Source organism: Heterodontus francisci, chromosome 5 (genome assembly GCF_036365525.1).
Source record: "Heterodontus francisci isolate sHetFra1 chromosome 5, sHetFra1.hap1, whole genome shotgun sequence".
In the NCBI taxonomy this organism is placed as follows: domain Eukaryota; kingdom Metazoa; phylum Chordata; class Chondrichthyes; order Heterodontiformes; family Heterodontidae; genus Heterodontus; species Heterodontus francisci.
This window is the reverse complement of record NC_090375.1, coordinates 109,176,677-109,204,012: the sequence shown is the minus strand read 5'-3', so window position 1 is coordinate 109,204,012 and position 27,336 is coordinate 109,176,677. Positions and strand designations below refer to the sequence as shown.

General features: G+C 41.1%; 1 protein-coding gene across 4 annotated transcripts in view; it reads right to left on the bottom strand.

Moving 5' to 3' along the window:
- The window catches only part of chd7 (chromodomain helicase DNA binding protein 7), a 277,383-nt gene that overhangs the window by 72,259 nt on the left and 177,788 nt on the right, over positions 1-27,336 (bottom strand). For all 4 annotated transcript variants that reach the window (XM_068031895.1, XM_068031894.1, XM_068031893.1 and 1 more), the window contains exons 11-18: positions 23,156-23,277; positions 21,658-21,901; positions 11,167-11,343; positions 10,782-10,925; positions 9,959-10,214; positions 3,858-4,068; positions 346-541; positions 65-232 (exon numbers count right to left, since the gene is read on the bottom strand). In XM_068031895.1, coding sequence (XP_067887996.1) covers positions 65-232; positions 346-541; positions 3,858-4,068; positions 9,959-10,214; positions 10,782-10,925; positions 11,167-11,343; positions 21,658-21,901; positions 23,156-23,277 — 1,518 coding nt within the window. The remainder of the gene's footprint in view (positions 1-64; positions 233-345; positions 542-3,857; positions 4,069-9,958; positions 10,215-10,781; positions 10,926-11,166; positions 11,344-21,657; positions 21,902-23,155; positions 23,278-27,336) is intronic.

Here is a 27,336-nt window from a genome sequence, read left to right as displayed (position 1 = left end):
ATAAACTAAATAACCAGAGAAATTTGCTTAATGAGCTGACTACAGTATGTACAAATACACATACCCCATTGGCACTATTTTCTCTTCCACTCATGGACTGCAGAACAGCTTTGTCCAATCCAAGCTTCAAACTTGCCTTATCAAACATTTCTCTTTCATAAGAGTTCCGGGTTATTAATCTATACACTTTCACTGCTTTACTTTGCCCAATTCTGTGACATCGAGCCTGAGCCTGTTGGAGTAGAACACTCTTAAGTAGGCAGCATCATGTTGTATCAGATTACTGCACCTTCCATAAATATAACTGAAAACAAAGTCAATATAGAAAATGACAACAAATCTCACCTGGAGGTCATTTTGTGGGTTCCAATCAGAATCAAAGATGATACAAGTGTCTGCAGCAGTGAGGTTAATCCCCAAACCTCCAGCACGAGTGCACAGAAGGAAAACAAAACGATCGGAGTCAGGTTTAGAGAAACGATCTATTGCGGCCTGTCGTAGATTTCCCCTCACACGGCCATCAATACGTTCATACAGATGTCTGGAAAACAATTTTCGGAATTAAAAAAGCCAGAGCGTACTCATTTTTAGCCAGTAATGTGTCAAAACGTCCACTTGTCAGATTTGTGCATATATTGACCACAATCAGAAAACCCTTCATTCGCACATAACATTTATCCCATGATCAGAGCACTATATAAATTAGGATGAGAAACATATTCTAGTATATCCAAGCTCAGCCACCCGGAAAGACTTTATAATCTCCTGACCATAGTATTTAATTGTTCCTTAAAAGATTCCAGAGTTTTCACCTCCATCACTCCACCAGCAAGTCCATTCCAAGTGCTCATTTCTCTGATAGAATAACTTCTTGATCAGCATCTTAAATTTGCTATTTACTAGTTTGAAACTGTTCCTCAATCCTACATCCATCGTTTAGTTTGAAGTAAATTTATGAATCTACCCCTTTCCACAATGTTTACCAAGGCCATCAAGGCTTAAAATACCAATTTTTTTACCATCTTTCCTCATATCTCAGTCCTTTGATAGCAGGGATCAGCCTTTTGGTTCTCTGAATTCACTCCAGGACTCAAAAGGTCTCCTTTGTGTCTTGATGACCAGAACTGGATATCACACTCAAGGTGCGACAAAACAGTATTTAGTTTGAGCATAATGACTTTCTTTACTTGGTCTCTATTAATTTGGACAAAGTTAAGTTAAACTTGCTTTGTTGATTGCTGCACCACAGGAGACATACTAAGAATCAAGATTACCACCACCCAAAGATGCTTTTCAACTTCATTAAGAATTTTGTCAACCATTCACGGAGTACTTATAGCCAATGTAATTCCTCTACGTGCAGTACTTTATACTCTATTATTAAAGTTATTTTGCCAGTTAAATATTCAATCCAACTCATTTTGTACTGTCCAAACACCATCAGAACCAACTGGTACCTTCAAACTTGACCAATTTGCAATCAGTTTCTGAATTCAAGTTGACTCCCAAAGGAGGAATACAAGATTGATTTCCAGTTTTAAAAACCTTAGCTTCCCAGATAGGCTTAAAGAGTTGGATGTTTATACTTCAGAGAAGCATAGACTCGTCCAATTTGATCGAGGTTTGGAAAATAGACTAGATTGGGTTTATGTGAATAACTTATTTCAACTAGATAGGTTAGGGAGGACCAACGGTAACACTTAGAAGTTGTGCAAGAGCAAAGCTAGGTTGGATGTTAGGCAATTCTTCTTTACCAAGACAATAGGAGGCCTATGGAACAGGCTGCCAGCTCATGTGTTGAACACTGATGCATTGTATTTCATTGAGAGAGAGAAAAAGAGAGACATGTTTCTGGCTGGATACATATACATCAAGGTTAATGTGGTCCCCTGGATATTTTGATTGCACAAAGGAGCCAGAGAGGAATCTCTAGATTCCACCCCCCCACCCCCAACAATCGGTCTGGGCTTTTAACCTGTTTTTCTGCCTCAACCGGGAAATTACATAGCTCCCAATGTGCAAGGAGTATCTGTATTGCGATGCATGACATATCACAACTATCTAGGACAGGCCAGATGGACCAGTTGGTCCTCTCCTGTCAAACATTTCCTTATGTTTGTATGGAGTGTGAATTTTCTAACATGACTGCCAAAGTTTTACAATCTTTAGAAACCCATCATATCCTCAACTTAAGACCAAAAGCAAGCAAAGTATTATCTTCTACTCTTGACATGCGCACTCTTAATAGTAATTTACATAAACCTCTACCAGAATATACTTGGCTAGATGTTGGGATAGTTACCTTTTTGGGGGGCGGGTGTGGGAGAAAGAAAGACATCTAAAACTGAATAGACAGTTTTTGATTTTGGTACAACTTTACATTTCATTTTGTAATCCCTTGGATAACATGCCATTCCTCAGCCAAGACAGCAGGCAGTCAACCTGATCCCAGTTCTCCGTCAGCATTACCTGAACCAGCTGCTGGTACATCCATGACAAGCCAGGAAACAGACCTTTCCACAACACACCACCTCAATACAGCATTCCCTAATGGCATAGCCAAAATTGGGAAATCTAAGAGGGGCATCACAGTGTAATTGTGTGTACAAATGTTTGCTGAAATATTAGTACAACAGAGTATTTTAACAGCATATTTAATTTGATTTGTGGGAGGACAAATTATTTTGCAAATAGGGTGGATGTAGAAATTAAAAAGGTCCCTGACGTATGACAATGCATTGTGCCACCCAATCCCTCAAATGGGGATAGTGTAGAGGATAGAATTGCAGTGGTTATGTCACTAGACTAGCAACCCACAAGTCATGAGTTCAAACCTCATGACAAGTTGTGAAACTGAACGACCTTCAGGGAAGGGAACCTGCCACCCCAACTTGGCATGACCTATGTGTGACTCCAGTCCCACACTATATGGTTTACTCTTAAATGCCCTCATTCCAAAAACATCATAAGGTAGTGCCACAGTAAGTTAAAACATTATTCTTCCATCTCTGGAATCCTGTGCATTTTGATAAAAATCTTCTCTCAAACTTGATGTTTAAGAATCTCAAGAGAAATGAATTTGGAGTAGCTTGGCTCAGTTTGTTGCAGCCAGAACTTCACAGTTAAAAAGCTATCCACAAACCTGCATTAAATTGACACTCTCACCTCCAGAGACCACAAAGTTAACTTGCTGGACTAGGGTTGGTTGGAGGAAATATTAGCCTATGGGAAATCATTTCCTGTTGATAGACCAGCACTTTAAAAAAAAAAATCTCTGTATACTTCAAGCAACCATTAGGGTCAATTTCATGTCTTTTTAGTGGTTTCTTGTTATGCTACCTAATAGGAAGACAATTGCTTTGTCTATGATATCAAAATGTGATTCTAAAGGTGTTGAGGCAGCTGCGTTAGGGTATATTTTAGGAGCAAAGTAAAAGTTTTTTTGTGTCTCACCTGTATCATATGCCTGACCTGGGAATATACATAAAGGTAATGGATATCAAAAGTAGGAAAGGTTCCACTCCCCATAAGAGATATCACACATGCCTTGGAAAGCATCAGAAATTCCATCTCCAGTGCCTGATTTACTCAGTTACAAGATTGGCAAACAGTCATGTGAAGGTACTTGATATCCTTAACTTATAGAATTGGCTGTGGCAAAAGGAGCCATATCTATGCTGCATTATTTGTTTTGATTTGCCTGACATCCCTTGGTGCCTCAACAGGTTAGCTCAGATCTGGTACTCTTAGTTCCTCCACACAGAATGCAAACCCACGCCATGCTGCTCATTGGAACATTAGTATACTGTGCCACTCTGTAGGCAATTAATTTTTATTTAGAGTATTGCTGGCCTCACCTTCGCTGTATGAGGTAGTCCTCAAGAATATCCAAACAGCGCACCATCTGGGAAAATATAAGCACCTTGTGGCCACCAGCCTTTAGTTTTGGCAGCAACTTGTCAATCAGCACTAGCTTTCCAGCAGCTTGGATCATAGCCTGAAGCTGAAAATCTGGTGTATCAGGATTATGTGTTTCTTTAAACTCCTCCAAAATCTTCTCTTCAGCACCTACACATACCAAAAGTGAACAACCAGATCATCATAGAGCAGCCTGAATTCTGCCAGATCTATCATTTTTTAAGATATCAAAAAAAGCAAAAACAAAAACTTGAAATCAATTACAATAGCATCATGGCTCACAATCAGCATTACTACTTCACTTTTATTCCCTCTTATATTAAAAGCAATTTGGAAAGTTCTGCCTAGTTTAAATGTATGTAAGTTTCAAAGCTGGAAAAAAATTGATGGATATTAGCGTTATGTCAATGGACCGAGGAGTGATAATCAAGCAAAACTTCCAATCTCCGAAAGGGCCTCATAACAATCCCCCTTTGATAGCAAATAGCTCATTTAACTCAACACAAGCAAGCAGTACTTTTGTACTTAAAATAGGCTAAAATTCTCAAGTAGTTATCATACAAAGTTACTTCGTTCGAATTATCTGACAATTGATTTTTAAGAACTGAATTCCTACTTTGTTGTGTTTTTTCAAATGACAGATCATTCAAATTTTTAATACAAAAATGATACTGAATCAATAGCCAACTATTTCAGTTTAAGAAAATTAGGTCAAGATGGCAAATTAAATGAAAAAGACAGCAGTTATTCAGTTAAAATCACCAAGCTAAGTTATAGGTTAGAAATACTGTGAAATTGATTTTGTACAAAACCTAATAGAATCTCCAGGGGTACTATAGATAAACTACAATCCAATTTAAAATTTCTGCAACATTTAACTAAGCTATTAAACTTATACCACAGCCTTTTCCCTGAAGAAACTAGATCTAAAATTTCATGCTACTTGTGTCAATTTTTCTGGTGGTTTATGTGACTCCAGTGTCAATTTTACACCACATAAATCAATGCTGATAATTCAAACATTATAGAATTTCACAAGTTTAATTCATTCAACAACAACTAGATTTATTTATTATCTTGATTAATGTGAAAAAGCATCCCAAAGTGGCTCACAGAAGGGGAGAGGAACTAACACAAAACTCTAAGGGACAAGTAGAAAGATAGATGAAGGTTTGGTTAAAGAAATGAGTTTTGAGAAGGCTCTAATAGTTGGAAAGAGTGGCAGAGAAATTTTTTTATTTTTTATTCATTCATCGGATGTGGGCGACGCTGGCCAGGCCAGCATTTCTTGCCCATCCCTAATTGCCCTTGAGAAGGTGATGGTGAGCTGCCTTCTTGAACTGCTGCAGTCCATTTGGGGTAGGTATATCCACAGTGCTGTTAGGAAGGGAATTCCAGGATTTTGACCCAGCGACAGTGAAGGAACGGCGATATAGTTCCAAGTCAGGATGGTGTGAGACTTGGAGGGGAACTTGCAGGTGGTGGTGTTCCCATGTATTTGCTGCCCTTGTCCTTCTAGTTGGTAGAGGTCACGGGTTTGGAAGGTGCTGTCTAAGGAGCCTTGGTGCATTGCTGCAGTGCATTTTGTTGCCACTGTGCATCGGTGGTGGAGGGAGTGAATGTTTGTAGATGGGGTGCCAATCAAGCGGGCTGCTTTGTCCTGGATGGTGTTGAGCTTCTTGAGTGTTGTTGGAGCTGCACCCATCCAGGCAAGTGGAGAGTATTCCATCACACTCCTGACTTGTGCCTTGTAGGTGGTGGACTGGCTTTGGGGAGTCAGGAGGTGAGTTACTCGCCTCAGGATTCCTAGCCTCTGACCTGCTCTTGTAGCCACGCTATTTATATGGCTACTCCAGTTCAGTTTCTGGTCAATGGTAGCCCGTAGGATGTTGATAGTGGGGGATTCAGCGATGGTAATGCTGTTGAATGTCAAGGGGAGATGGTGAGATTCTCTCTTGTTGGAGATGGTCATTGCCTGGCACTTGTGTGGCACAAATGTTACTTGCCACTTATCAGCCCAAGCCTGGATATTGTCCAGGTCTTGCTGCATTTCTACACGGACTGCTTCAGTATCTGAGGAGTCACGAATGGTGCTGAATATTGTGCAATCATCAGCGAACATCCCCACTTCCGACCTAATGATTGAAGGAAGGTCATTGATGAAGCAGCTGAAAATGGTTGGGCCCAGGACACTACCCTGAGGAACTCCTGCAGTGATGTCCTGGAGCTCAGATGATTGACCTCCAACAACCACAACCATCTTCCTTTGCACTAGGTATGACTCCAGCCAGCGGAGAGTTTTCCCCCCGATTCCCATTGACCTCAGTTTTGCTAGGGCTCCTTGATGCCATACTCAGTCAAATGCTGCCTTGATGACAGGTTTAACAAGAGAGTTCTGGAGAATATGCCAAAGGCTCTGACAATACCAGAGCAGGAGAAGGGAAGTCAGATGATAGGGCATGGCTTGGGGCACAAAGCAAGAGAACATTGCATAGGGTTCTGACAAAAGGTCATTAACCTGAAATGTTAACTCTGCTTCCCTCTCTGCAGATGGGTGCAGTTTGGGTGCCGATCTATAGATGAGGATGGGGATTTTATATTTAATTCCCCGAAGACGAAGAGGTGATACCTGAGAGGTACTTGTGCAGAACAAGACAAAAGCTGGAGTGTTCTGGATAACTTGAAGGCATTGTAAAAGGCAGTGGTCAGGAGCCTGGTGATTAGGGTGTTTGAAAGTAAACCAAATCTAGAAGTGACAAAAACATGGATAAGGATTCCAGCGGAAAGGGGGGTGAGACAAGGGTGATGTTACACAAGTGGAAATATTTTTGTGATCTATAGGTTGTAAAGTTTGAAATTCAGGTCTGGGTTGAAAAGGATACCGAGGTTTTCTACACCTTGGTTCAGTCTTTCAGCTCAATTAATAAAATAGTTTGAGAAAGTTGCTCGTCAGCTCAGTTTGCATAACTGAAGCAGCTTTGATGTTTCTAATTTCTGAAAGTTGTGGGTTCAAGCCCCACTCTAGGCTGGAACTTCAGTGCAGTACTGTGGAAATACCGTATTGGTCAAGGTACAAATATTGTTGGGTGAAACATTACACCAAGGCCCCCGTCTACCTGTTCGGTTAGATGCAAAACATCTCTTGGCACTTTTTCTGAACAGCACAGAGTTCTCTCGTGTTTCAACTAGCATTCATCCCTCTATCAACATAATACCTGTCTATTCATCTCTGCTGTGTGCAAACTGATTGACATATCTACCTCCATAACAATGGGTATGTATCAAAATTGGGAAGCACTTTGGGCCATCCTGAGAACATGAAAGGTGTTATATGAATGCATCTCTCTTCTTGTTGATATACAGTTGCCACTGATGCTCTATGTTCATTCCAGTTATTGGTGTTTTCTATTATCTGTGAAAGGTCTACATAGACCATCAATGCAAAAATCCATATGACTTGTCTGTAAATGCAGACTTAGAGTTCAGCCACCTGGAGGTGGAATATGTGTTTTCTGCCATTGCTTTGCTCCCAACAAGGAAAAGAGAAACTATCTCTTGAATTGGCTCTTGATTTTATTGGATGCACGACTGTATTTATATCATGGCATGTTGTAACACTAATTCAAGTTGATACTCAATCAACAAATGGGAACAGGAGTAGGCCATTCAGCCAATCGAGCCTGCCCCATCATTCAGTATGATCATGGCTCATCATCCACGTCAATGCCTTTTTCCCACACTCTCCCCATACCCCTTTATGTCATTTGTATTTAGCAATCTGTCAATCTCTGCTTTAAGCATATTCAATGACTTGAGCTTCCACAGCCTTCTGGGTCGAGAATTCCAAAGATTCACAACCCTCTGAGTAAAGAAATTTCTCCTCATCTCGGTCCTAAGTGGCTTCCCTCTTATTTTGAAATTGTGTCCCTTTGTTCCGGACTCCCCAACCAGGTGAAACATCTTATCTGCATCTACTCTGTCTCTCCCTTTAAGTATTTTGTAGGTTTCAACGAGATCACCTCTCATTCTTCGAAACTCTACAGAATACAGGCCCAGTTTCCCCAATCTCTCTTCATGACAGTCCTGCCATCCCGGGAACAAGTCTGGTGAATCTTTGTTGCACTCCCTCTATGGCAAGAATATCGTTCCCAAGGTAAGGGGACCAAAACCGCACACAGTATTCCAAGTGCGGTCTAGCCAAGGTTCGATACAATTGAAGCAAGACTTCACTACACCTGTACTCAAATGCTCTTGTAATAAAGGCTAACATACTATTAGCCTTCCTAATTGCTTGCTGCACCTGCATGTTAGTTTTCAGTGACTTATTGACAAGGACACCCAGGTCCCTTTGTACATCTACACTTTCTAATCTCTTACCATTTAAGAAATGCTCTGTACATCTGTTCCTCCTACTAAAGTGGATAACCTCACATTTTCCCACATTATATTCCATCTGCCACGTTCTTGCCCACTCACTAAGTCTGTCCAAATCTCCTTGAAGCCACTTTGCATCTTCCTCACAACACACATACACACCTAGCTTTGTATCATCCGCAAACTTGGAAATACTACATTTGGTCCTCACATCCAAATAATTGATATATATTGTGAACAGCTGGGGCCCAAGCACTGATCCCTGCGGTACCCGACTAGTCAAAGCCTGCCAAAGTGAGAATGACCCATTTATTCCAACTCTGTTTTCTGCCTGTTAACCAATCCTTAATCCATGCCAGTATATTGCCTCCTATCCCATGTGCTTTAATTTTGCTAACCAATTTCCTGTGGGGGACTTTATCAAAAACTTCCTGAAAATCCAAGTATACCATGTCCACCGACTCCCCTTTATCAATTCTGTTAGTAACATCCTTAAAAAACTCCAACATGTTTATCAAACATGATTTTCCATTCATAAATCCATGTTGACTATGCCCAATCAGATCATTATTATCCAAGTGTCCATTTATCACATCCTTTAGAATAGATTCTACCATTTTCCCAACGACTGATGTAAGGCTAACAGGTCTGTAATTCCGTTTTCTCGCTCCCTCCCTTCTTAAATAGTGGGGTGACATTTGCGACCTTCCAATCTACAGGAACCGCTTCAGAATCTATAGAATTTTGGAAGATGATCACCAATGCATCCAGTATCTCCATAGCTCCCTCTTTCAACACTCTGGGATGTGGAATATCAGGTCCCGGGGACTTTCAAGCTTCAGCCCCATTAATTTCTCCAATACAACCTTCTTACTAATACTAATTTCCTTCAATTCCTCATTTCCCCCCCAATCCCTTGGATCTCTAATTCTGGGAGATTTCTTGTATCTTCCTCAATGAAGACAGACACAAAGTAATCATTTTAGCTTAAATAAAAACAAGAAATGCAGAAAATACTCAGCAGGTCTGGCAGCATCTGTGGAAAGAGAAGCAGAGTTAACGTTTCGGGTCAGTGACCCTTCTTCGGAACCCTTCCGAAGAAGAGTCACTGACCCGAGACGTTAACTCTGCTTCTCTTTCCACAGATGCTGCCAGACCTGCTGAGTACTTCCAGCATTTCTTGTTTTTATTTCAGATTTCCAGCATCCGCAGTATTTTGCTTTCATTTTAGTAATCATTTAGCTTCTCTGCCATTTCTCTATTCCGCATTATAAATTCTCCTGACTCTGCCTGTAATGAACCCACATTTGTCTTAGCCAAAAGTTTCCTTTTTACGTACCTGTAGAAGCTTTTACAGTCCGTTTTTATATTTTTTGCTAGCTTACATTCATATTCTATTCTCCCTTTATCAGTTTGGTGGTTCTCCTTTGCTGTATTCTAAAATCCTCCCAATCCTCAGGTTTACTACTATTTCTGGATAAATACCCTAGAAACAACCTGCACCACTCAGTCTGGCATCAGAACTGACCATTGCTCCTGAGCCTCAGAGATCATGAATATTAGAGAGTGTGGCATACTACAAATATCTTAACAATTATGACATTTAACCAATGTTGTAGTGGAGAACTGAAGCTGTCCAAAGAATGATCAGTAAAAATGTGCTTACCATTAATTAGGTATGGATGATTACAGCACTTTCTCAGTTCCATCATAGTGTTCAGAAGATTGGGCACATTAGTTTGACCAGCTCCTTTAGAGAGGAAGGCAAAATTTCTCTCCAAGATAGCTCGGTAATATTTCTTTTGAATGTTGGTCAGTTCTACTTCAATGATGGTTTCTTCTTTTGGAGCCAGATTTTTTTCTACATCTTCCTTCAAGCGCCTTAACATCATTGGTTTCAGAATAGCCTGAAGTTTTTGTACCTGTAATAGTTATTCAAACCTTTGAGTGTGCAGGATACTACACAACAGCCTCTGAAATAAATACTTTTGATGGAATCAAAAGGTCGCAATTTGAGTTCAATGCCATAATTACAAAAGGATTTGAAGAGGCCACATGGGCTAAGATTAGATTGCAATCTTCGATTTACTCATCTATTTTCTAAAACTCTATGCACTATGTTTACACTAAATTAATTGTTTCTGGAAGCTCCAAGAGTAGTACCAAGTACAGTGCTGTATGCATAAATTCACTATAGGTATAGGTGAACAATTTGCTGACAGTTACAGACAAATTTCATAATATATTATTGACATTTAGCACTGTTTACATGGAATTAAAACTCAAAACATTTTCGTACATCTCATCAGATTTAAGACTGTCAACTTGTTTCACAAATGAAAGACAAATGGTATGATCAAATGTTCATCAGTTGCCCCAATTTAACCCCAGTAAAAAGATAGCCTTTTGCAATACTGTCTACATATTGTAAATAATGTCCCCAAAGACAAGTAGAGGGCTCAATCAATAACTCTGCAAAAATCATATACCTGTTCCTCAGTTTTCAGATCACCAAACTCTTGCAGAAAGTTGGTCTCCGAGGGGAATCGAGAGGGTTCCAGGAAATTTAGCAAACTGAAAAGCTCTTCTACAGTGTTCTGTAATGGTGTTCCAGTCAGCAGTACTTTGTGTTCCTACAGTAACAAAGAAAATCCATTAGATCTCAAGATTACGAGATCAGCAAAAGAAAACATGAAGCTGCTGTGAAGAGGCTAATCTCTCATCTGTTAACTGTACGGGAACCTAAATCATAATGTGGTAATATATGTTGTGCATATCTAACAAATGTCAGAGTACCTAATTCATTTTTGGCAGATGCTAACGTTACACACCAACAATGCACATTTCATTCAGCATTACTGAAAATATACTGACCAGATCCATTAGCTTTAGTCCTTCCAAAAGTTTGCAGTTTCTGTTCTTCAGTCTGTGGGCTTCATCAATTATCACACAACGCCATGCAATATTGCGCAGCTCTGGGCAATCAGTTAAAATCATTTCAAATGTAGTGATGATGGCATGGAACTTGTATGCTCCCTGAATTATATGACCCTTAGAATAGAACAAGTTAGATTCATTTCATTTTGTAGTTGAAAACAAACCAAAATACTTGCTTTAGTACAGTTATAAAATCAAGGTTATGATTAATTTACTGCATTTTAAGCAAACGGATCCCCTCTCAGGCCATTATTTATACATTGATCAGTAGACATTTTAAAAGCAAGAAAAACTTACATTTCTGAAGTGCCTCATCACATTTCTCAAATATCCCAAATTGCTGCATATACAAAGAACTGCTGCAAAGAGCAGTAACAATTATTTAAGCAAAACAGCTGCCAATTTCACACAGGATCCCATAAACAGGAATGAGATGAACAGTTAATTTGTTCTTTGGTGGTGCATATGCAAAGAGCGGCCTCAACACAGGACTACTTCTCTACAAATATTTTCTCCTCACATATATGCATACAAAAATATTATAAATTTTATACCTGCATCCAGTTCCTCTCAAATTTTACCATTATAAATTTCTATGTCCAGCATCACCACTACAGAAGGGAAAATTACAGTTTGACCAGTTTACACAGGCAGTTTCCATTACAAATCTGAACACAGGAATTTATAATGGAAATATAAAAATAAGCACAGAATATATGGGGACTGAACTGTGTCTGTACACCCTTCTCCAATCATTTCTAGTAGCTCATTTTACCTGAAGACTATAATTGGTCTTCATTCCTCACATGCAATCCACAGGAATTTTATCAATAATCTATTAAAAATCATCAGCACAAACTTCGTGTCAACACTTTCCATTCTAAATTCCTACAACAACATAGAGGTCCATGGAATTGAAGGGCCAGTGGCTGTGTGGATACAAAATTGGCTAAGGGACTGAAAGCAGAGAGAAGTAGTGAACTTTTTTTCCCCAGACTGGAGGGAAGCATACAATGGTTTCCCCCAAGGGCCAGAATTAAGACCACTGCTCTTTTTGAAAAATATTAATGGCCTAGACTTGGGTATGCAGGGCATAATTTAAAGTTTGTAGATGATATCAAACTTGGAAATGCAGTAAACAGGGAGTAGGATATTAACAGACTTCAAGACACACTGGTGAAATGGGCAGACACATGGCAGATGAAGTTTAATGCAGAAAGGTTTGAAATAATTTATTTCAGCAGAAGAACGCGGAGAGGCATAATGAACTAAATATTTAAATTATAAAAGGTGGTGTAAAAAAAGAGACACTGGGGGTGTAAGTACACAAATCTTCAAAGGTGGAAGTCGAGAAGGTTGTTAAAAGAAAAAATCATATGGAATCCTTGACTTTATAAAAGGAAGTACAAAAGCAAGGAAGTTATGCTAAATCTTTATAAAACACAGGTTAGGCCTCAGCTGGCATATTGTGGCCAATTCTGTGCACCACACTTTAGAAAATATGTCAAAACTGGAGGGGAATTTACTAGAATGGTACCATGGATGCAGGACATCAGTTACGTGGAGAGACTAGAGAAGCTGGGATGGTCCTTGTAGCAGGAGGTTGAGGACAGATTTGATAGTGGTGTGCAAAACCATGAATGGGTTGATAATATTACAACAGTGACGACAATTCAAAAGTGCTTAACTGGCTGGAAAACACTTTGGGATGTCCTGAAGTCCTGAAAAGCTCTATGCAAATGCAAGCACTTCTTTCTAAGAGTAAATAAGGAAACACTGTGCCCCATGGCAGAAGGGTCAGAAATCAGAGGCAAAAGGAGCAGAGGAGACAAGATTTTTTTTTAAAAACACAGCCAGTTATGATCTGGAATGCACTGCCTGAAAGGGGATTGAAAGCATGATTCAATAGTAACCTTCAAAAAAAAAGTTGCCAACCTGGTGAAGCTACTACACAGGACTATATGCATGCTAAACAGCAGAGGCAGCATGTTATAAACAGAGCTAAGCGACCCCACAACCGACAGATCAGATCAAAGCTCTACAGTCCTGCCACATTCAGTCACAGAGTCAGAGTCGTACAGCATAGAAGCAGGCCCTTCGGCCCACCGCGTCCATGCCGACCATAATGCCTATCTATACTAATACCACCTGCCTGCATTAATTCCATATCCCTCTATGCCTTGCTCATACAAGTACCTGTCCAGATGCCTCTTAAATATCGCTACTGTTCCTGCCTCCACCACCTCCTCTGGAAGATCATTCCGAATACCCACTATTCTTTGTGTGAAAAATTTACCCCTTTAATCTCCTTTAAACCTCCTCCCTTTCACCTTAAATCTATGCCCTCTAGTTTTAGTCACCCCTACCATGGGAAACAGACTCTGGCTATCTACCCTATCTATGCCTCTCATAATTTTATATACCTCGATCATGTACCCTCTCAGCCTCCTTCGCTCCAAGGAAACAGACCCAGCCTATCCAATCTCTCTTTATAACTCAAGCCCTCCAAACCAGGCAACATCCTTGTGAATCTTTTCTGCACCCTCTCTAGCGTAATCACATCTTTCCTGTAGTGCGGTGACCAGAACTGCACACAGTACTCCAAATGTGGCCTAACCAACGTTATGTACAACTGTAACATGACATCCCAACTCTTGTACTCAATGGCTCGGCCGATGAAGGCAAGCATGCCATACGCCTTCTTCACCACCCTGTCTACCTGTGTTGCCACTTTCAGGGAACTATGTACGTTCACCCCAAGGTGTCTCTGCTCAAGAACGCTCCCCAGGGACCTGCCATTCACTGTATATGTCCTGCCCTTGTTTAACTTCCCAAAATGCATCACTTCACACTTGTCTGCGTTAAATTCCATTTGCCGCTCCCTTGCTCACTTTCCCAGTTGATCTATACCCTGTTGTAACCTTAGGCAACCTTCTTCACTGTCCACTATACCACCAATCTTGGTGTCATCTGCAAACTTACTAATCATGCCCCTTACATTCACATCCAAGTTATTAATATATATGACAAACAACAGAGGGCCCAGCACCGCGGCCTCCAATCTGAAAAACAACCCTCCACTACCACCCTCTGCCTCCCATCACCAAGCCAATTTTGTATCCAATTTGCTAGCTCACCCTGGATCCCATGTATTCGAACCTTCTGTACCAGCCTACCATGCGGGACCTTGTCAAAGGCCTTGCTGAAGTCCATGTAGACAATGTCCATCGCCCTGCCCTCGTCAATCCTCTTGGTCACCTCCTCGAAAAACTCGATCAAATTCGTGAGACATGATTTCCCACGCACAAAGCCATGCTGACTATCCCTAATCAGACCATGCTTTCCAGATGCATATAAATCCTGTCTCTCAGAATCCATTCCAATAACTTTCCCACCACTGATGTAAGGCCCAGTGGCCTGTAGCTCCCTGGCTTATCCCTGCTGCCCTTCTTAAATAAAGGCACAACATTAGCTATCCTCCAGTCTTCCGGTACCTCACCTCTGGCTAACAATGATACAAAAATCTCTGCCAGGGCCCCAGCAATCTCCTCCCTTGCTTCCCATAGCATCCTAGGATACACCTGGTCAGGCCCTGGGGATTTATCCACCTTAATGCACTTCAAAACCTCCAACACCTCCTCCTTTGCAATGTTGATATGCTCCAGGATATCGATGTTCCCTCCCTTGAACTCACTAGCTTCCATGACCTTCTCCACAGTAAAAACGGACGCAAAATATTCATTTAAGACCACGCCCATTTCCCGTGGCTCCACACTGATCCTTTAGGGGACCTACTCTTTCCCTAGCTAGCCTTTTACTCTTAATATACTTATAGAACCTTTTAGGATTATCCTTTATCTTATCTTCCAGGGAAATCTCATGGCCCCTTTTCACCCTTCTAATTCCCTTAAGTGTAGTCCTGCATCCCCTATACTCTTTGAGGGACTCGCTCGATCCCAGCTGCCTATACCTGACATATGCCTCCTTCTTTGTCCTGACCAGACCCTCAATATCCCTCGTCAACCAAGGTTCCCTAAACATGCCAGCCTTGCCCTTCCATCTAACAGGGACATGCCGGCCCTGAACTCTTCCTATCTCACTTTTAAAAGTCTCCGACTTGCCAGATGTCCCTTTACCTGTAAACAGACTCTCCCATTCAACTTTTGAGAGTTCCTGCCTGATGCCATCGAAATTAGCCTCCCCCCAATTTCGGACTTCAACACGGGGACCAGTCCTATCCTTTTCCATAACTATCTTGAAGCTAATAGAGTTATGGTCACTGGTCCCAAAGTGCTCCTCCACTGACACATCAACCACCTGCCCATCCTCATTTCCTAAGAGGAGGTCGAGTGTAGCCCCTTCTCTAGTAGGGCCATCCACATATTGCTTCAGAAAACTATCCTGGACACACTTAACAAATTCTTCCTCATCTGATCCCTTAACACTAAGGCAGTCCCAGTCAATATTAGGGAAGTTAAAATCATCTACCATTGCAACCCTATAATTCCTACACCTATCTGTGATTTCCCTACATATATGCTCCTCCACTTCCCTCTGACTATTGGGGGGCCTATAGTATAATCCCATAAAAGTGATCACCCCTTTCTTATTTCTAAGTTCTACCCATATGGCCTCGCTGGACATTACCCCCCGGGATATCCTCTCCAAGTACTGCCGTGATGTCCTCCCTAATCAATAGTGCAACTCCCCCTCCTCTCTTACCTCTATCTCTCTCATGCAGGAAGGATCGGTACCCCGGAACATTGAGCTGCCAGTCCTGCCCATCCCTCAACCATGTTTCTGTAATAGCTATAATATCACAATCCCGTGTATTGATCCATGCTCTGAGTTCATCTGCCTTACCTGTAAGGCTTCTTGCATTAAAGTAAATGCAGTTTAGCCTACCAGACCTTCCACGCTCCCTGTCCTGCCCCTGATGGCCTGCCTACTGGAATTGCTTGCTTTAACCTCTACATTTGCCTCAACTATCTCATCTGAGGGACTACTACTTTGGGTCCCACCCCCCTGCAAGACTAGTTTAAACCCTCCCGAGTAGTACTAGCAAACCTCCCCACAAGGATATTGGTCCCCCTCCAGTTTAGATGCAACCTGTCCTTCTTGTACAGGTCACCTCTGCACCAGAAGAGATCCCAATGATCCAACTAGCTGAAACCCTCCCACCTACACCAGCTCTTCAGCCACACATTAATTTGCCTAATCCTCCTATTCCTATCCTCACTAGCACATGGCACAGGGAGTAATCCTGAGATTACAACCCTAGAGGTCCTGCTTTTTAACCTTCTGCCTAACTCCCTATATTCACTTTGCAAGACCTCATCTCTCTTCCTGCCTATGTCGTTAGTACCAATATGGACCACGACCTTTGGCTGCTCACCCTCCCTTTCATAATGCCCTGCAGCTGCTCCGAGACATCCTTGACGCTAACACCAGGGAAGCAACATACCATCCTGGAGTCTCGTTTGTGGCCACAGAAATGCCTATCTGCACCCCTTATGATAGAATCCCCTATCACTTTAGCTCTTCCAACCCTTTTCCTCCCCTGCTGTGCAGCAGAGCTCTCCGTGGTGCCACAAACTTGGCTGTTGCTGCTTTCCGCTGGGAGGTCATCCCCCACCCCCCACAGTATCCAAAGCGGTATATCTGTTTGAGAGTGGGATGGTCACAGGGGACTCCTGCACTACCTGCCTGCGCCTTCTACTCTATCATGAATGGTGATGGACAATTAAACAACTAACAGAGAGAAGCAGCTCAACATACATCCCCACATTCTCAATGATGGCAAAGCCCAGCACATTAGTGCAAGAGACAAGACTGAAGCATTTGCAACCAACTTCAGCCAGAAGTACTGAGGTGGGTGCCAGTCTTCAACCAATTCGATCACTGCACGTGATATCAAAAAACTAAGCGCACTGGATACAGCAAAGCTGTAGTTCACAACAGTATCCTGGCTGTGATGAAGACTTGTGCTCCTGAACTAGCAGCATCCCTAACCAAGCTGTTCCAGTGAAGTTACAAACATTGGCATCTACCCAACAATGTGGAAAAATACCCAGGCATGTCCTGTGCACAAAAGCAGAATAAACCCAATCCATCCAATCCTTCCCCCCACCAATCAGTATACTTCTCAATCATCAGAAAGGTGATGGAAGGTGTTGTTGACAGTGCTATCAAGTGGCACTTACTCAGCAATAAGCTGCTCACTGACGTGCTGTTTGGGTTGCACCAGGACTACGCTGAGCCAGACCACATTACAGTCTTGGTCCAAACATAGGAAAAAAAGCTGAATTCCAGAGGTAAGGTAAGTGCGAATGCCCTCGACATCAAGGCAGCATTTGACTGAGTATGGCATCAAGGAGCCCTTGTAAAATAGAAGTCAATGAGAATCAGGGGAAAAACTCTCCACTGGCAGGAGTCACACCCAAATCAAAGAAAGATGGTTGAGGCGAGCCAATGCCAATCATCCCAGGTCATTGCTGCAAGGGTTCCTCACAGTACTGTCCTAGGCCCAAACATCTTCATTTCTAAACTTTGCCAGTACTGATGAAAGGTCATTGACCTGAAACGTTAACGGTTTCTCTCTCCACAGATGCTGCCAGACGTGCAGAGGATTTCCAGCACTTTGTTTTTAATTCAGATTTCCAGCAACCATAGCATTTTGCTTTTATATTGTGGTGCTGTATCACTTCAGTCTTGCATCTCCCAGCTTCTCCGCTCCCAAGGATTCTTATGCTCCAACCAACTGTACTTCACAAATTGACAAGTGTCTTGCTATTGAAGTATAGAAGATATGAAATCAAAATATTGTCCATAAAATTAATATAAACATATTATAATGGGGCAGCATTCCACCTAAATAACCTGTTCGCTAACATAACATTTGGAAAGGAATAGGCAATTCAGTTAGATCATGGCTGATCAGTACCTCAATTTCATCTGCTCCTTATCCCCCTCTATCCTTAGTCTCAGTCTTGAAAGCTCCAATTGTCCTAGTATCCACTGCCTTTTGGGAAGAGAGAATTTCAGATTTCTAATGTGAAAAAGTGTTTTCTTATTTCACTCCTGAATGGCCTTGCTCTTTATTTAAGTCCCTTTGCTCTTAATTCTCCCACCAGAGGAAATAGCTTTTCTCTATTTACCCTATCAAATCTTTCTAACATTTAAAACACTTTGATCAGATCACCCCACAAATCCTCTATACTCAAGGGAATACAGAGCAAGTTTATGCAATCTGTCCTTATAATTTAACTCTATAATCCCTAGTATTATTCTGGTGAATCTGCACAGCACACCCTCCAAGGCCAAAATATTCTTCCTCAGATGTGGTGCCCAGAACTGAATGCAGTACTCCAGTTGGGGATCTGGCCAAAGCTCTAAGCAACTGCAGCATAACTTCCTGCCATTTGTATCCAGTTCCTCCCCTTGTATTCTATTTCACCTGAAGAGTACAGTTGAATTTGTCTCATTTGCAATGTCCTGGAAGATCCACTCATTATCAAAAGATGGTAGACGTGTGAAATAACTAAGGATTCTTAACTCATCGTCAGGAAATCAAATGTTAAAAATATAGATTTGTTTAATTTGTGTTGTTACATTTACAGTTTTCATTACCAGAAAAAGAAATATTGATTGTACAGCACTGGTGCTCTACAGTTAAAAAAATACATTTTGGTGGAGGGATGTTGGGTAGTAGTGTATTCGACAATGGCCTTTCATCTCTGGGTTCAAATCCAATAGTTCAGGAACTTGGGATGAAAATCTCATGATGAAAGGCCCCCATGCGAAAGGAGTCTGGATAGTTTCAACCCAGCTTTGGGTAGCCATAAATCCACAGCACAAACTGTCATTAAACTGCTGACTGCAATCAAGTGGCTATAAACTAATATAGGAATTGAAGTGTAAAGCTGGACAGTAGAATTTGAGGTTGATGTTCCAGCTAACTGCGCTAACCCTGACCTGGGAGCACTTGATAAGACAGAGTGCCTGAAACAAAAAAATGTTTCATTCCACAGCATCAACATCCCTCACTCTGCTAAGAACAAAAAACTTCACTGCACATATGGAATGGTCATTATAAAATGATACATGTATTAACTAATTTCATTGCCCAAACCATATCCATATGGAATCAGCTGTGTAAAATGTTTTCTTGGAGGTCAAAAGAATATAATTCAATATTCTGCAGTCCATCTAGTACTTAAAATGTTACAATTTTAAAACTAGAAATTCCATGTATGCACAAATCCATCTGCAAAAACATGGAAAGTTCTGTAAATCACTCAGAATATAGTCAATTTGAAAAAAAAACTGAATTGCAATTGCCATTGTGAACTCAAGGATCTGCAAGATGACAGCAAAAAATGCACCATACAAAATTAAGTACTGTACCAATACTGAAAGTGAAAAAATAGAAGAGAACAAATTAAGTTGTTGACAAACTTATGACGTTCTTCAAACCCACCGAAATGACTCTTCTGGAAAATTTCTTTTGAAGCACTAACCAATCAAGGTCAAAAACAAAATGCAAGAGAAATGGTCAAATGGTAGATGAAGGTACTTTCATTTAGTGCTTGTAAAATAACATTGGAGGTTTCAGGTCTACAATGGCACATGCATAATATGTATATATCTAGGACAATAGAAGGCCAACAGTGAGACTTGGTGGGGGGCAACGAATAAAAACAAAAGGCTGTACCATTTTCAGCTCCCTGATTGAAGCTTGAATGGATTGTAAAAAAATTCCATTACTCCCTTGCAGGCATCAGTTTTCTCTTTTGGAAATAGTCTTTCCAGTGATGAATTTATTTTAGTAGAAACAATTAGGCACCTACTAACAGCAAAGCTGACTGAACACAGCATGAATTTATTTCCTCAAACACCACAGCATGGGGGGAAATTTGTGTGTCAGGTTTGGAGGCGCTTAGAGTATATAAATCGGGCGGGATGGTGGTGGAGGTGGGACCCCACCACCTGTGAATGGTCTTCCCACCCCGACGCCAAGTAATGCCCAATTAAGAGTCTCATCCCACTGCTGCCGGTCTTTGCCCAGCAGTAGGTGGCCTGTCACTGCACGGGGAGCATGCCAAGCAACCCCATCTGGGTTGCTTGCCAACTCCAGGGTAGGGTAGCGGGGGTGATGTGGGGGGGGGGGGGGGCTCCTCGGTAAAAGGCAGTTAGTGCCTGAACCAGGGACTCCGTATCCAGGTGGGTCTGAGAGCCAACCCCACTGCCCTTGCTGCTGATTCCCCATACACCCCCACCCTGCAAAACCCCTCCCACCATGACTTACCTGTAGCCTAGTTCCAGGACCTCGGGTAAGTGTTCTACCGGCAGTTAAAGAACTACCGGTCTCTGATTAGCCGGCAGCTCTCAGCAGATGGGAATTCTGCCGCCGGGGTCCTTGATCCCGGGAAAGGCCTGCTGCTGTCCACTTAAGTGCCTAATTGTCACTTGATTTGGCAGGCCTTCCCCCGAGGAGGCAATGCAGGGCTCTTGCTGGGACTTTTGCCAGTGGTCAAGATCCCCGTGGCCAAGGCAAAACCTTGGCCTATATGTGTGCTGTTTAAAAAAAATGAAATTTTAATATAGTCATCTGAGCCTCTCAGCTAAATGTCCTTAAAATCAGTTTATTCAATGAGAACTGCGAAACATTCACACCCTGGAGGCAATGCTGAGAATTGGCCAGGAGTTTCATCATTAGTTCAGAGAGCTGAATGAAGAAAGGGTAGAAAGATACAGAATCTTCAGTCCTGAAAGCAGATGAATCAGACAAGACCTTATAGAATTATGAGGTACTAAGTTAGGAGGAAGAGAAAATCCAGAGTACTATAAGTTCAATCACAACTCCAGGAACGTGAAACATCACTATAAGCTTTAAAAGGTAAGTTCAGGCAGCATATGATGCAAAGAGCGATTAACTGAGCAGGGTAGTAAACTCCAAAAACTCTGGAACCACTCAAAAGGTGGTTAGATGCTGTGGCACGGAGGAGGAAAAGACAAAAAAAAACTAAGTTTCTATGGAATAATGAAGCAAATGCACCAAATGATTTCCCGCATAGTTTGTCAGTAGCATGGACCTTTTTGGTGACCAATAACCATTAGCCTGTCCACACTAAAGGGACAGACAGCTGTGATACAATTACAACAAATTTACCAAGTAAAGAACAGTTGATTAACCAGAAATTAGGGACAATAAAATGTATCAGATAAAACTAAAATGAATATACATTCAAAGAAGTTTTTCCCATCGCAAACACTTCAATATTCAAGAATTTTACAAAACAAACCTTCCATGTGAAATATTTTTTGGTCTGGAGAATAGCTTTATAATAATTCCTTTCTATTACTGCTGTGTTTACTACAGATATAAATGTACATAAACTGAAATATTTCATAACTTGCCATCCTTACCTCAGCATCCCGGAAGTACATCTCATACGCCTGAATCATTTGGCGGCTAGCCTGGCTGCCATGGTACACAGTCACATTCATTGCTGTCCAAGTGTGGAACTCCCTCTCCCAATTAGTGATTGTGGAAAGGGGTGCAATAATCAGGAAGGGGCCATGAATTCCCTTCAAATACATTTCATATAGAAATGTAATAGACTGGATAGTCTTCCCCAACCCCATTTCATCGGCCAAAATGCAGTTTTGGCTGAAAAACAGAAAATATTAGAAGTCTTTATAATAAAAGTTGAAACATTACATTTCCCCCAAGGATTGTAGCTTTAATTGTTTTTATAGCTATCCCACTACAATGCAACAGACATTACAGATGCAAATAAATGTTATCTCAGCAACACTTCTGATTTAAGTCTGCTTCAAAAGCATTGTATTTTTCTATATCTAAACATTTCAGTTTTGGAAACCCTCTAAAGGTGATTTAACTGGCTCCAAAAGGTTTGGAGGGAAGCAGGAGTGAGAAAGGCTGATCTCCAAACTGTTGTACATAGGCAATGGAAAGCTAGAATCCCACATTTTGCCCTTCTTATAAACTCAGTATTCTGTTTACATATCTCTATTCTTATTCTCTCTGTTGTCCAGGCTATATTATTACTCCAAGAAATTTGGGTAACGGTTTCTTGCTGTAGCTGTATTTTCAGTTAAGACAAATGTTTTACTATTTAAATTCTTTAAACGACCAAAAGAGAACTGTCCAAGATTGACTTTTGTAAGACTTTGAAAGCTTCTATAAGCTAAGTAGTTGAGGTTGCATCTTTATCCTCCAAAAAAGCAATTACATGAACAATTTTTAACTATTAAATTTTTGGTGATTAAATCACCTTCCTTTTCCCCTCCACATAGTGGGCAAATCTCTCAAAGTACTGCATTCAAGATGAAGATGGTAAGGGGCAACATCCATCCGTGCTACATTAATACCATTACAGCAGTTTTTTTTTTAAAAGGACAGAAGCAATATTTGTTATTTTATTACAGTTTAGGCTCTATGCTCGGGAATTCCTTCCCTAAATCAGTCTGTCAATCTAACTCTCTCTCTTCCAAGAACCTCTTCAAAACCCACACACTGACCAGTCTCAATGATCTCCTCCTTTGGCTTGGTGTTAATCATTGCCCAATTATGTTCCTGTGAAGTGTCCTGGGACATTTCTCTGCTATAAGTGCTACATAAATACAAGCTGCTAATCTTTTATCCTGGTACTGCTTTAATTCAGTTTCTGGAGTCAACATCTGCAAGTCAGCTTTAAACTACTAAATCTGATTCCCAAATCCAGATAGCAGTACTTTCATGGAACTATGAACCTGCTGTTGCATAAGGGAGCTGGCTCAGAGATGCCAGCTTCGTGGAATCGGAAATAAAACAGTACCAGTATAAGAGTGGCTTTACACATTTACACGGAATGATTTTTTGTCCATTACCCCAAAATATTTTGAAAGCACAATAACCCACCTGTTGTACCAATTGAAGAGTAGCCAGTTTACGCCCTCCAGTTGATATTCCCTGAGTTGGTTGCCATTTTTATAATCCCTTGAATGTTCCAATTTTGTCCAAAATTCGGCAAGAGGCCGCTCCTTTTGGATACAAATCAATATTAGCAAAACGATATTTACCTAAGAACACAAGAATTTTCTCAACTGAGCAAGGCATTTAGCTCCAACAAGCTTGTCCCTTTTTCAGCAGTCAATACTACCTACTGCCCATCTTCTCATCGTATTCCTCAATACATTCTTTAAAACTGTATCCAAATGCCTCTTGAACCCATTTACACTGCCTATTTCAGCGTGCTTTCCTGGCAACTCATTCTACAACTGTATTACCCATTGGGTGCAATATTTCTGCTGGACTTCCCTTACTTATTTTACATTTTAACTTGTGCCCTGCTATATTTGAATCCTTGACAAAAGTGAATAATTTGCCTGGATTATGCCAATTCTTCTCACAGTTTTGGAAACTTCAAATTAGGTTACCTCTAAGTGTTCCATTTCCAGAGAAGTGACCTAACGTCTTCAGTCTTTCCTCATAACTCAAGTTCCAGATACTTTGAATCATCATTATTTGCCTCCATATTGTTTGAACTTTGCATATAACAGTCATAAAATTAAGGTACAGTACAGGAAGAAACTATATGATCCATCAAGTCTGTGCTATGTCTTCAACTGGAGCGATCTACACCATCTTATTTCCCGCATCTTTTGATGATATTCTTTTTGAAATCCTTATCTAATTCCTCTTTAATGAAGTCATATTCTTTACCCTGATAGCCACTTGTGACAAAGGCTTCCATATTCTAACAACACTCTTCACTCTTCTAGTGCTAATCCTCAGTTTACACTCCTTTGCTACTGAATTGCGGAAATAATCTTCCACCATTTACTGTCTCAAAATTTCTAATTTTGCAAATCTCATTAGATTCCCACCCGTAACCTTTTCTCTTCCAAAAAAAAATCCACTTACAAACTTTTTTTTCATAACCTCTTATTCTTGGTATTCCAGTGAACCTTTGCTATATTCTTTCCAGGGGTTTACTATATTAATGGGGTGCCCAGATCTGCATGCAATACTCCAATGGTGGTCTAAGCAATGCCTTGCACAGATTCAACACCACTACCTGCTTTTATACTCAATTTCCCTAAAAGCAACTCAATCCCTTTTGCATCCTCTTTAAACTCAATTTGTTAGTTATCTGCACCCCTATATTTCTTTGTTCCTCCATTCTTAAAATCTTACCACTTGTCTTATTTTCTTTCATTGCTCTTTTCCCCCTATAATGTACACTGGAAGCTGTCTTTTATGATCATCTGTCCTGCCAAGAAAAAGTAGCCGCTCAGAACAGGTTGTCCCTCATTGGAGGGACACTGCATGAAAACACCCTGGTTAGTGCTTAAAATAATACAGATCTTTTAATAATTAATGGTTGATTGTCTTCATAGTATACAAGATGCCTCTGTATATATTCTACTGTTCACTCCTAAACAATACTTTTCTGTTTACTAAGTTTACAAAATGTTGTTTATAACTCTCAGAACTTATGGAATAGAACACTCTCTTATAATGGAACGAACCAGCATGAATGACCGAATGATTCATCCTGTTGCTGCGTTGTTCTGAACAACATTATGTTCGTATGCCACTCTAGTGGGATGCATGCAGCTACAATATACAAGTAAAATTGAGTACACAGCAGCTGGTGGAGATAGAAGCAGTCTTCAACGGAACAAACACTTGGATGCAGCAGCTCTAGAAATTTATTGCTCTGACAGAAGGTCCATTATAAGATATGTGAACTGTAGATGGTAGGAAAGGTAAGCGGTCACTTGTGGGAGTAGTTTATAGGTCTCCTAACAGTTGCTACATTGTAGGACAGAGTATACAGGACGAAATAAATGGGGCGAGTAAGAAAGGGCGCATAATAATCATGGGTGACTTTAATTCTCATGTAGATTGGACAATTCAGATTGGCAAAGGTAGCCTGGAAAATGAGTTCATAGAGTGTATTCGGGACAATTTCTTAGAGCAGTACATTCTAGACAGAACCAGGGAACAGGCTATTCTAAACCTGGTAATGTGCAATGAGACAGGATTAATCAATAACCTCATGATAAAGTCGCCTCTAGGTGACAGCAATCATAACATGATAGAATTTCACATTCAGTTTGAAGGGGAGAAGTGTGGGTCTAAGACTAGCGTTTTAAACATAAATAAAGGTAGCAGAGCTAGCTAAAGTGAACTGGGAAACTAAGTTAAAAGGTAGGACAATCGAGATGCAGTGGCAGACTTTTGAGGATAATTATTTTTTTATTAATTTAGAGATACAGCACTGAAACAGGCCCTTCGGCCCACCGAGTCTGTGCCGACCATCAACCACCCATTTATACTAATCCTACACTAATTCCATATTCCTACCACATCCCCACCTGTCCCTATATTTCCCTACCACCTACCTATACTAGGGGCAATTTATAATGGCCAATTTACCTATCAACCTGCAAGTCTTTGGCATGTGGGAGGAAACCGGAGCACCCGGAGGAAACCCACGCAGACACAGGGAGAACTTGCAAACTCCACACAGGCAGTACCCAGAATTGAACCCGGGTCGCTGGAGCTGTGAGGCTGCGGTGCTAACCACTGTGCCGCCCTATATTTAGTAACTCTCAGCAAAGATTTATCTCAGTGAGAAAGAAAGAATCTTTGAGAAGGATGCATCATCTGTGGCTAAATAAAGCAAGTTAAGGATAGTATCAAATTAAAAGAAACACTGTACAAATCTGCAGATTAGTGGTGGGTCAGAAGATTGGACAGACTTTAGGAACCAGCAAAGAATGACGAAAAAAAAAGACGAAGAAAGTAGAGTATGAAAGAAAACTAATAATATAAAAACAGATAGTAAGAGTTTCTATAAGCATTTAAATAAGAAAAGATTAACTAAAGCTAGTCGGTCCTCTCGTGCGTGTGTCTGGCCAATTGATAATGGAAAACAAGGAAATGGCGGAGGCATTGAACAGGTACTTTGTGTCTGCTTTCACTGTAGAAGACATAGAAAGCCTCCCAAAGATATTTGAGAAATCAAGAGGTGAAAGGGAGGGATTAACTTAAAACAATCCATCACCAAGGGAAAAAGTGCTGTGAAAACTATTAGACCTAAAGGCTGACAAGTCCCCAAATCCTGATGGCCTGCATCCGAGGGTCTTAAAAATAAAAGTGGCTACCGAGATAGCAAAGGCTTTGGTTATGATCTTCCAAAATTCTTTAGATTCTGGAAGGGTCCTAGTAGATTGGAAAATAGCAAATGTAACACCTTTATTCAAGAAAGGAGGGAGACAGAAAGGAGAAAACTATAGGCCAGCTAGCGTGTCATAGGGAAAATGCCAGAATCTATTCTTAAGGAGGTTATAGCAGGATACTTAGAAAATCATAATGATATCATAGTCAACATGCTTTGTGAAAGGAAAATCGTCTATGACTAATTTATTAGAGTTGTTTGAGGAAATAACAAGCAAGGAGGATAAAGGGGGCGGCACAGTGGTTAGCACTGCAGCCTCACAGCTCCAGCGACCCGGGTTCAGTTCTGGGCACTGCCCATGTTGAGTTTGCAAGTTCTCCCTGTGACTGCGTGGGTTTCCGCCGGGTGCTCCGGTTTCTTCCCACAGCCAAAGCCTTGCAGGTTGATAGGTAAATTGGCCATTGTAAATTGCCCCTAGTGTAGGTAGGTGGCAGGAGAAATGAGGGAAGAAGGGGATGTGGTAGGAAATATGGGATTAATGTAGGATTAGTATAAATGGGTGGTTGATGGTCGGCACAGACTCGGAGGGCCGAAGGGCCTGTTTCAGTGCTGTATCTCTCTCTATGTATAAAGGGGAAGCTGTAGATGTGGTGTACTTGGATTTCTAAAAGGCATGGATAAGGTGCCACATCAAAGGTTACTACACAAGAAATCAGCACATGGTGTAGGGGGTAACACGTTAAAGGACTGGTTAAATGGATCTTTTCCAGGTTGGTAAGCTCTAATTAGTGGAGTGCCACAGGGATCAGTGCTGGGGCCTCAATTAATTACAATTTATATCAATGACTTGGATGAAGGGACTGAATGTCTGGTAGCTAAATATGCCCATGATACTAAAATAGGAAGGAAA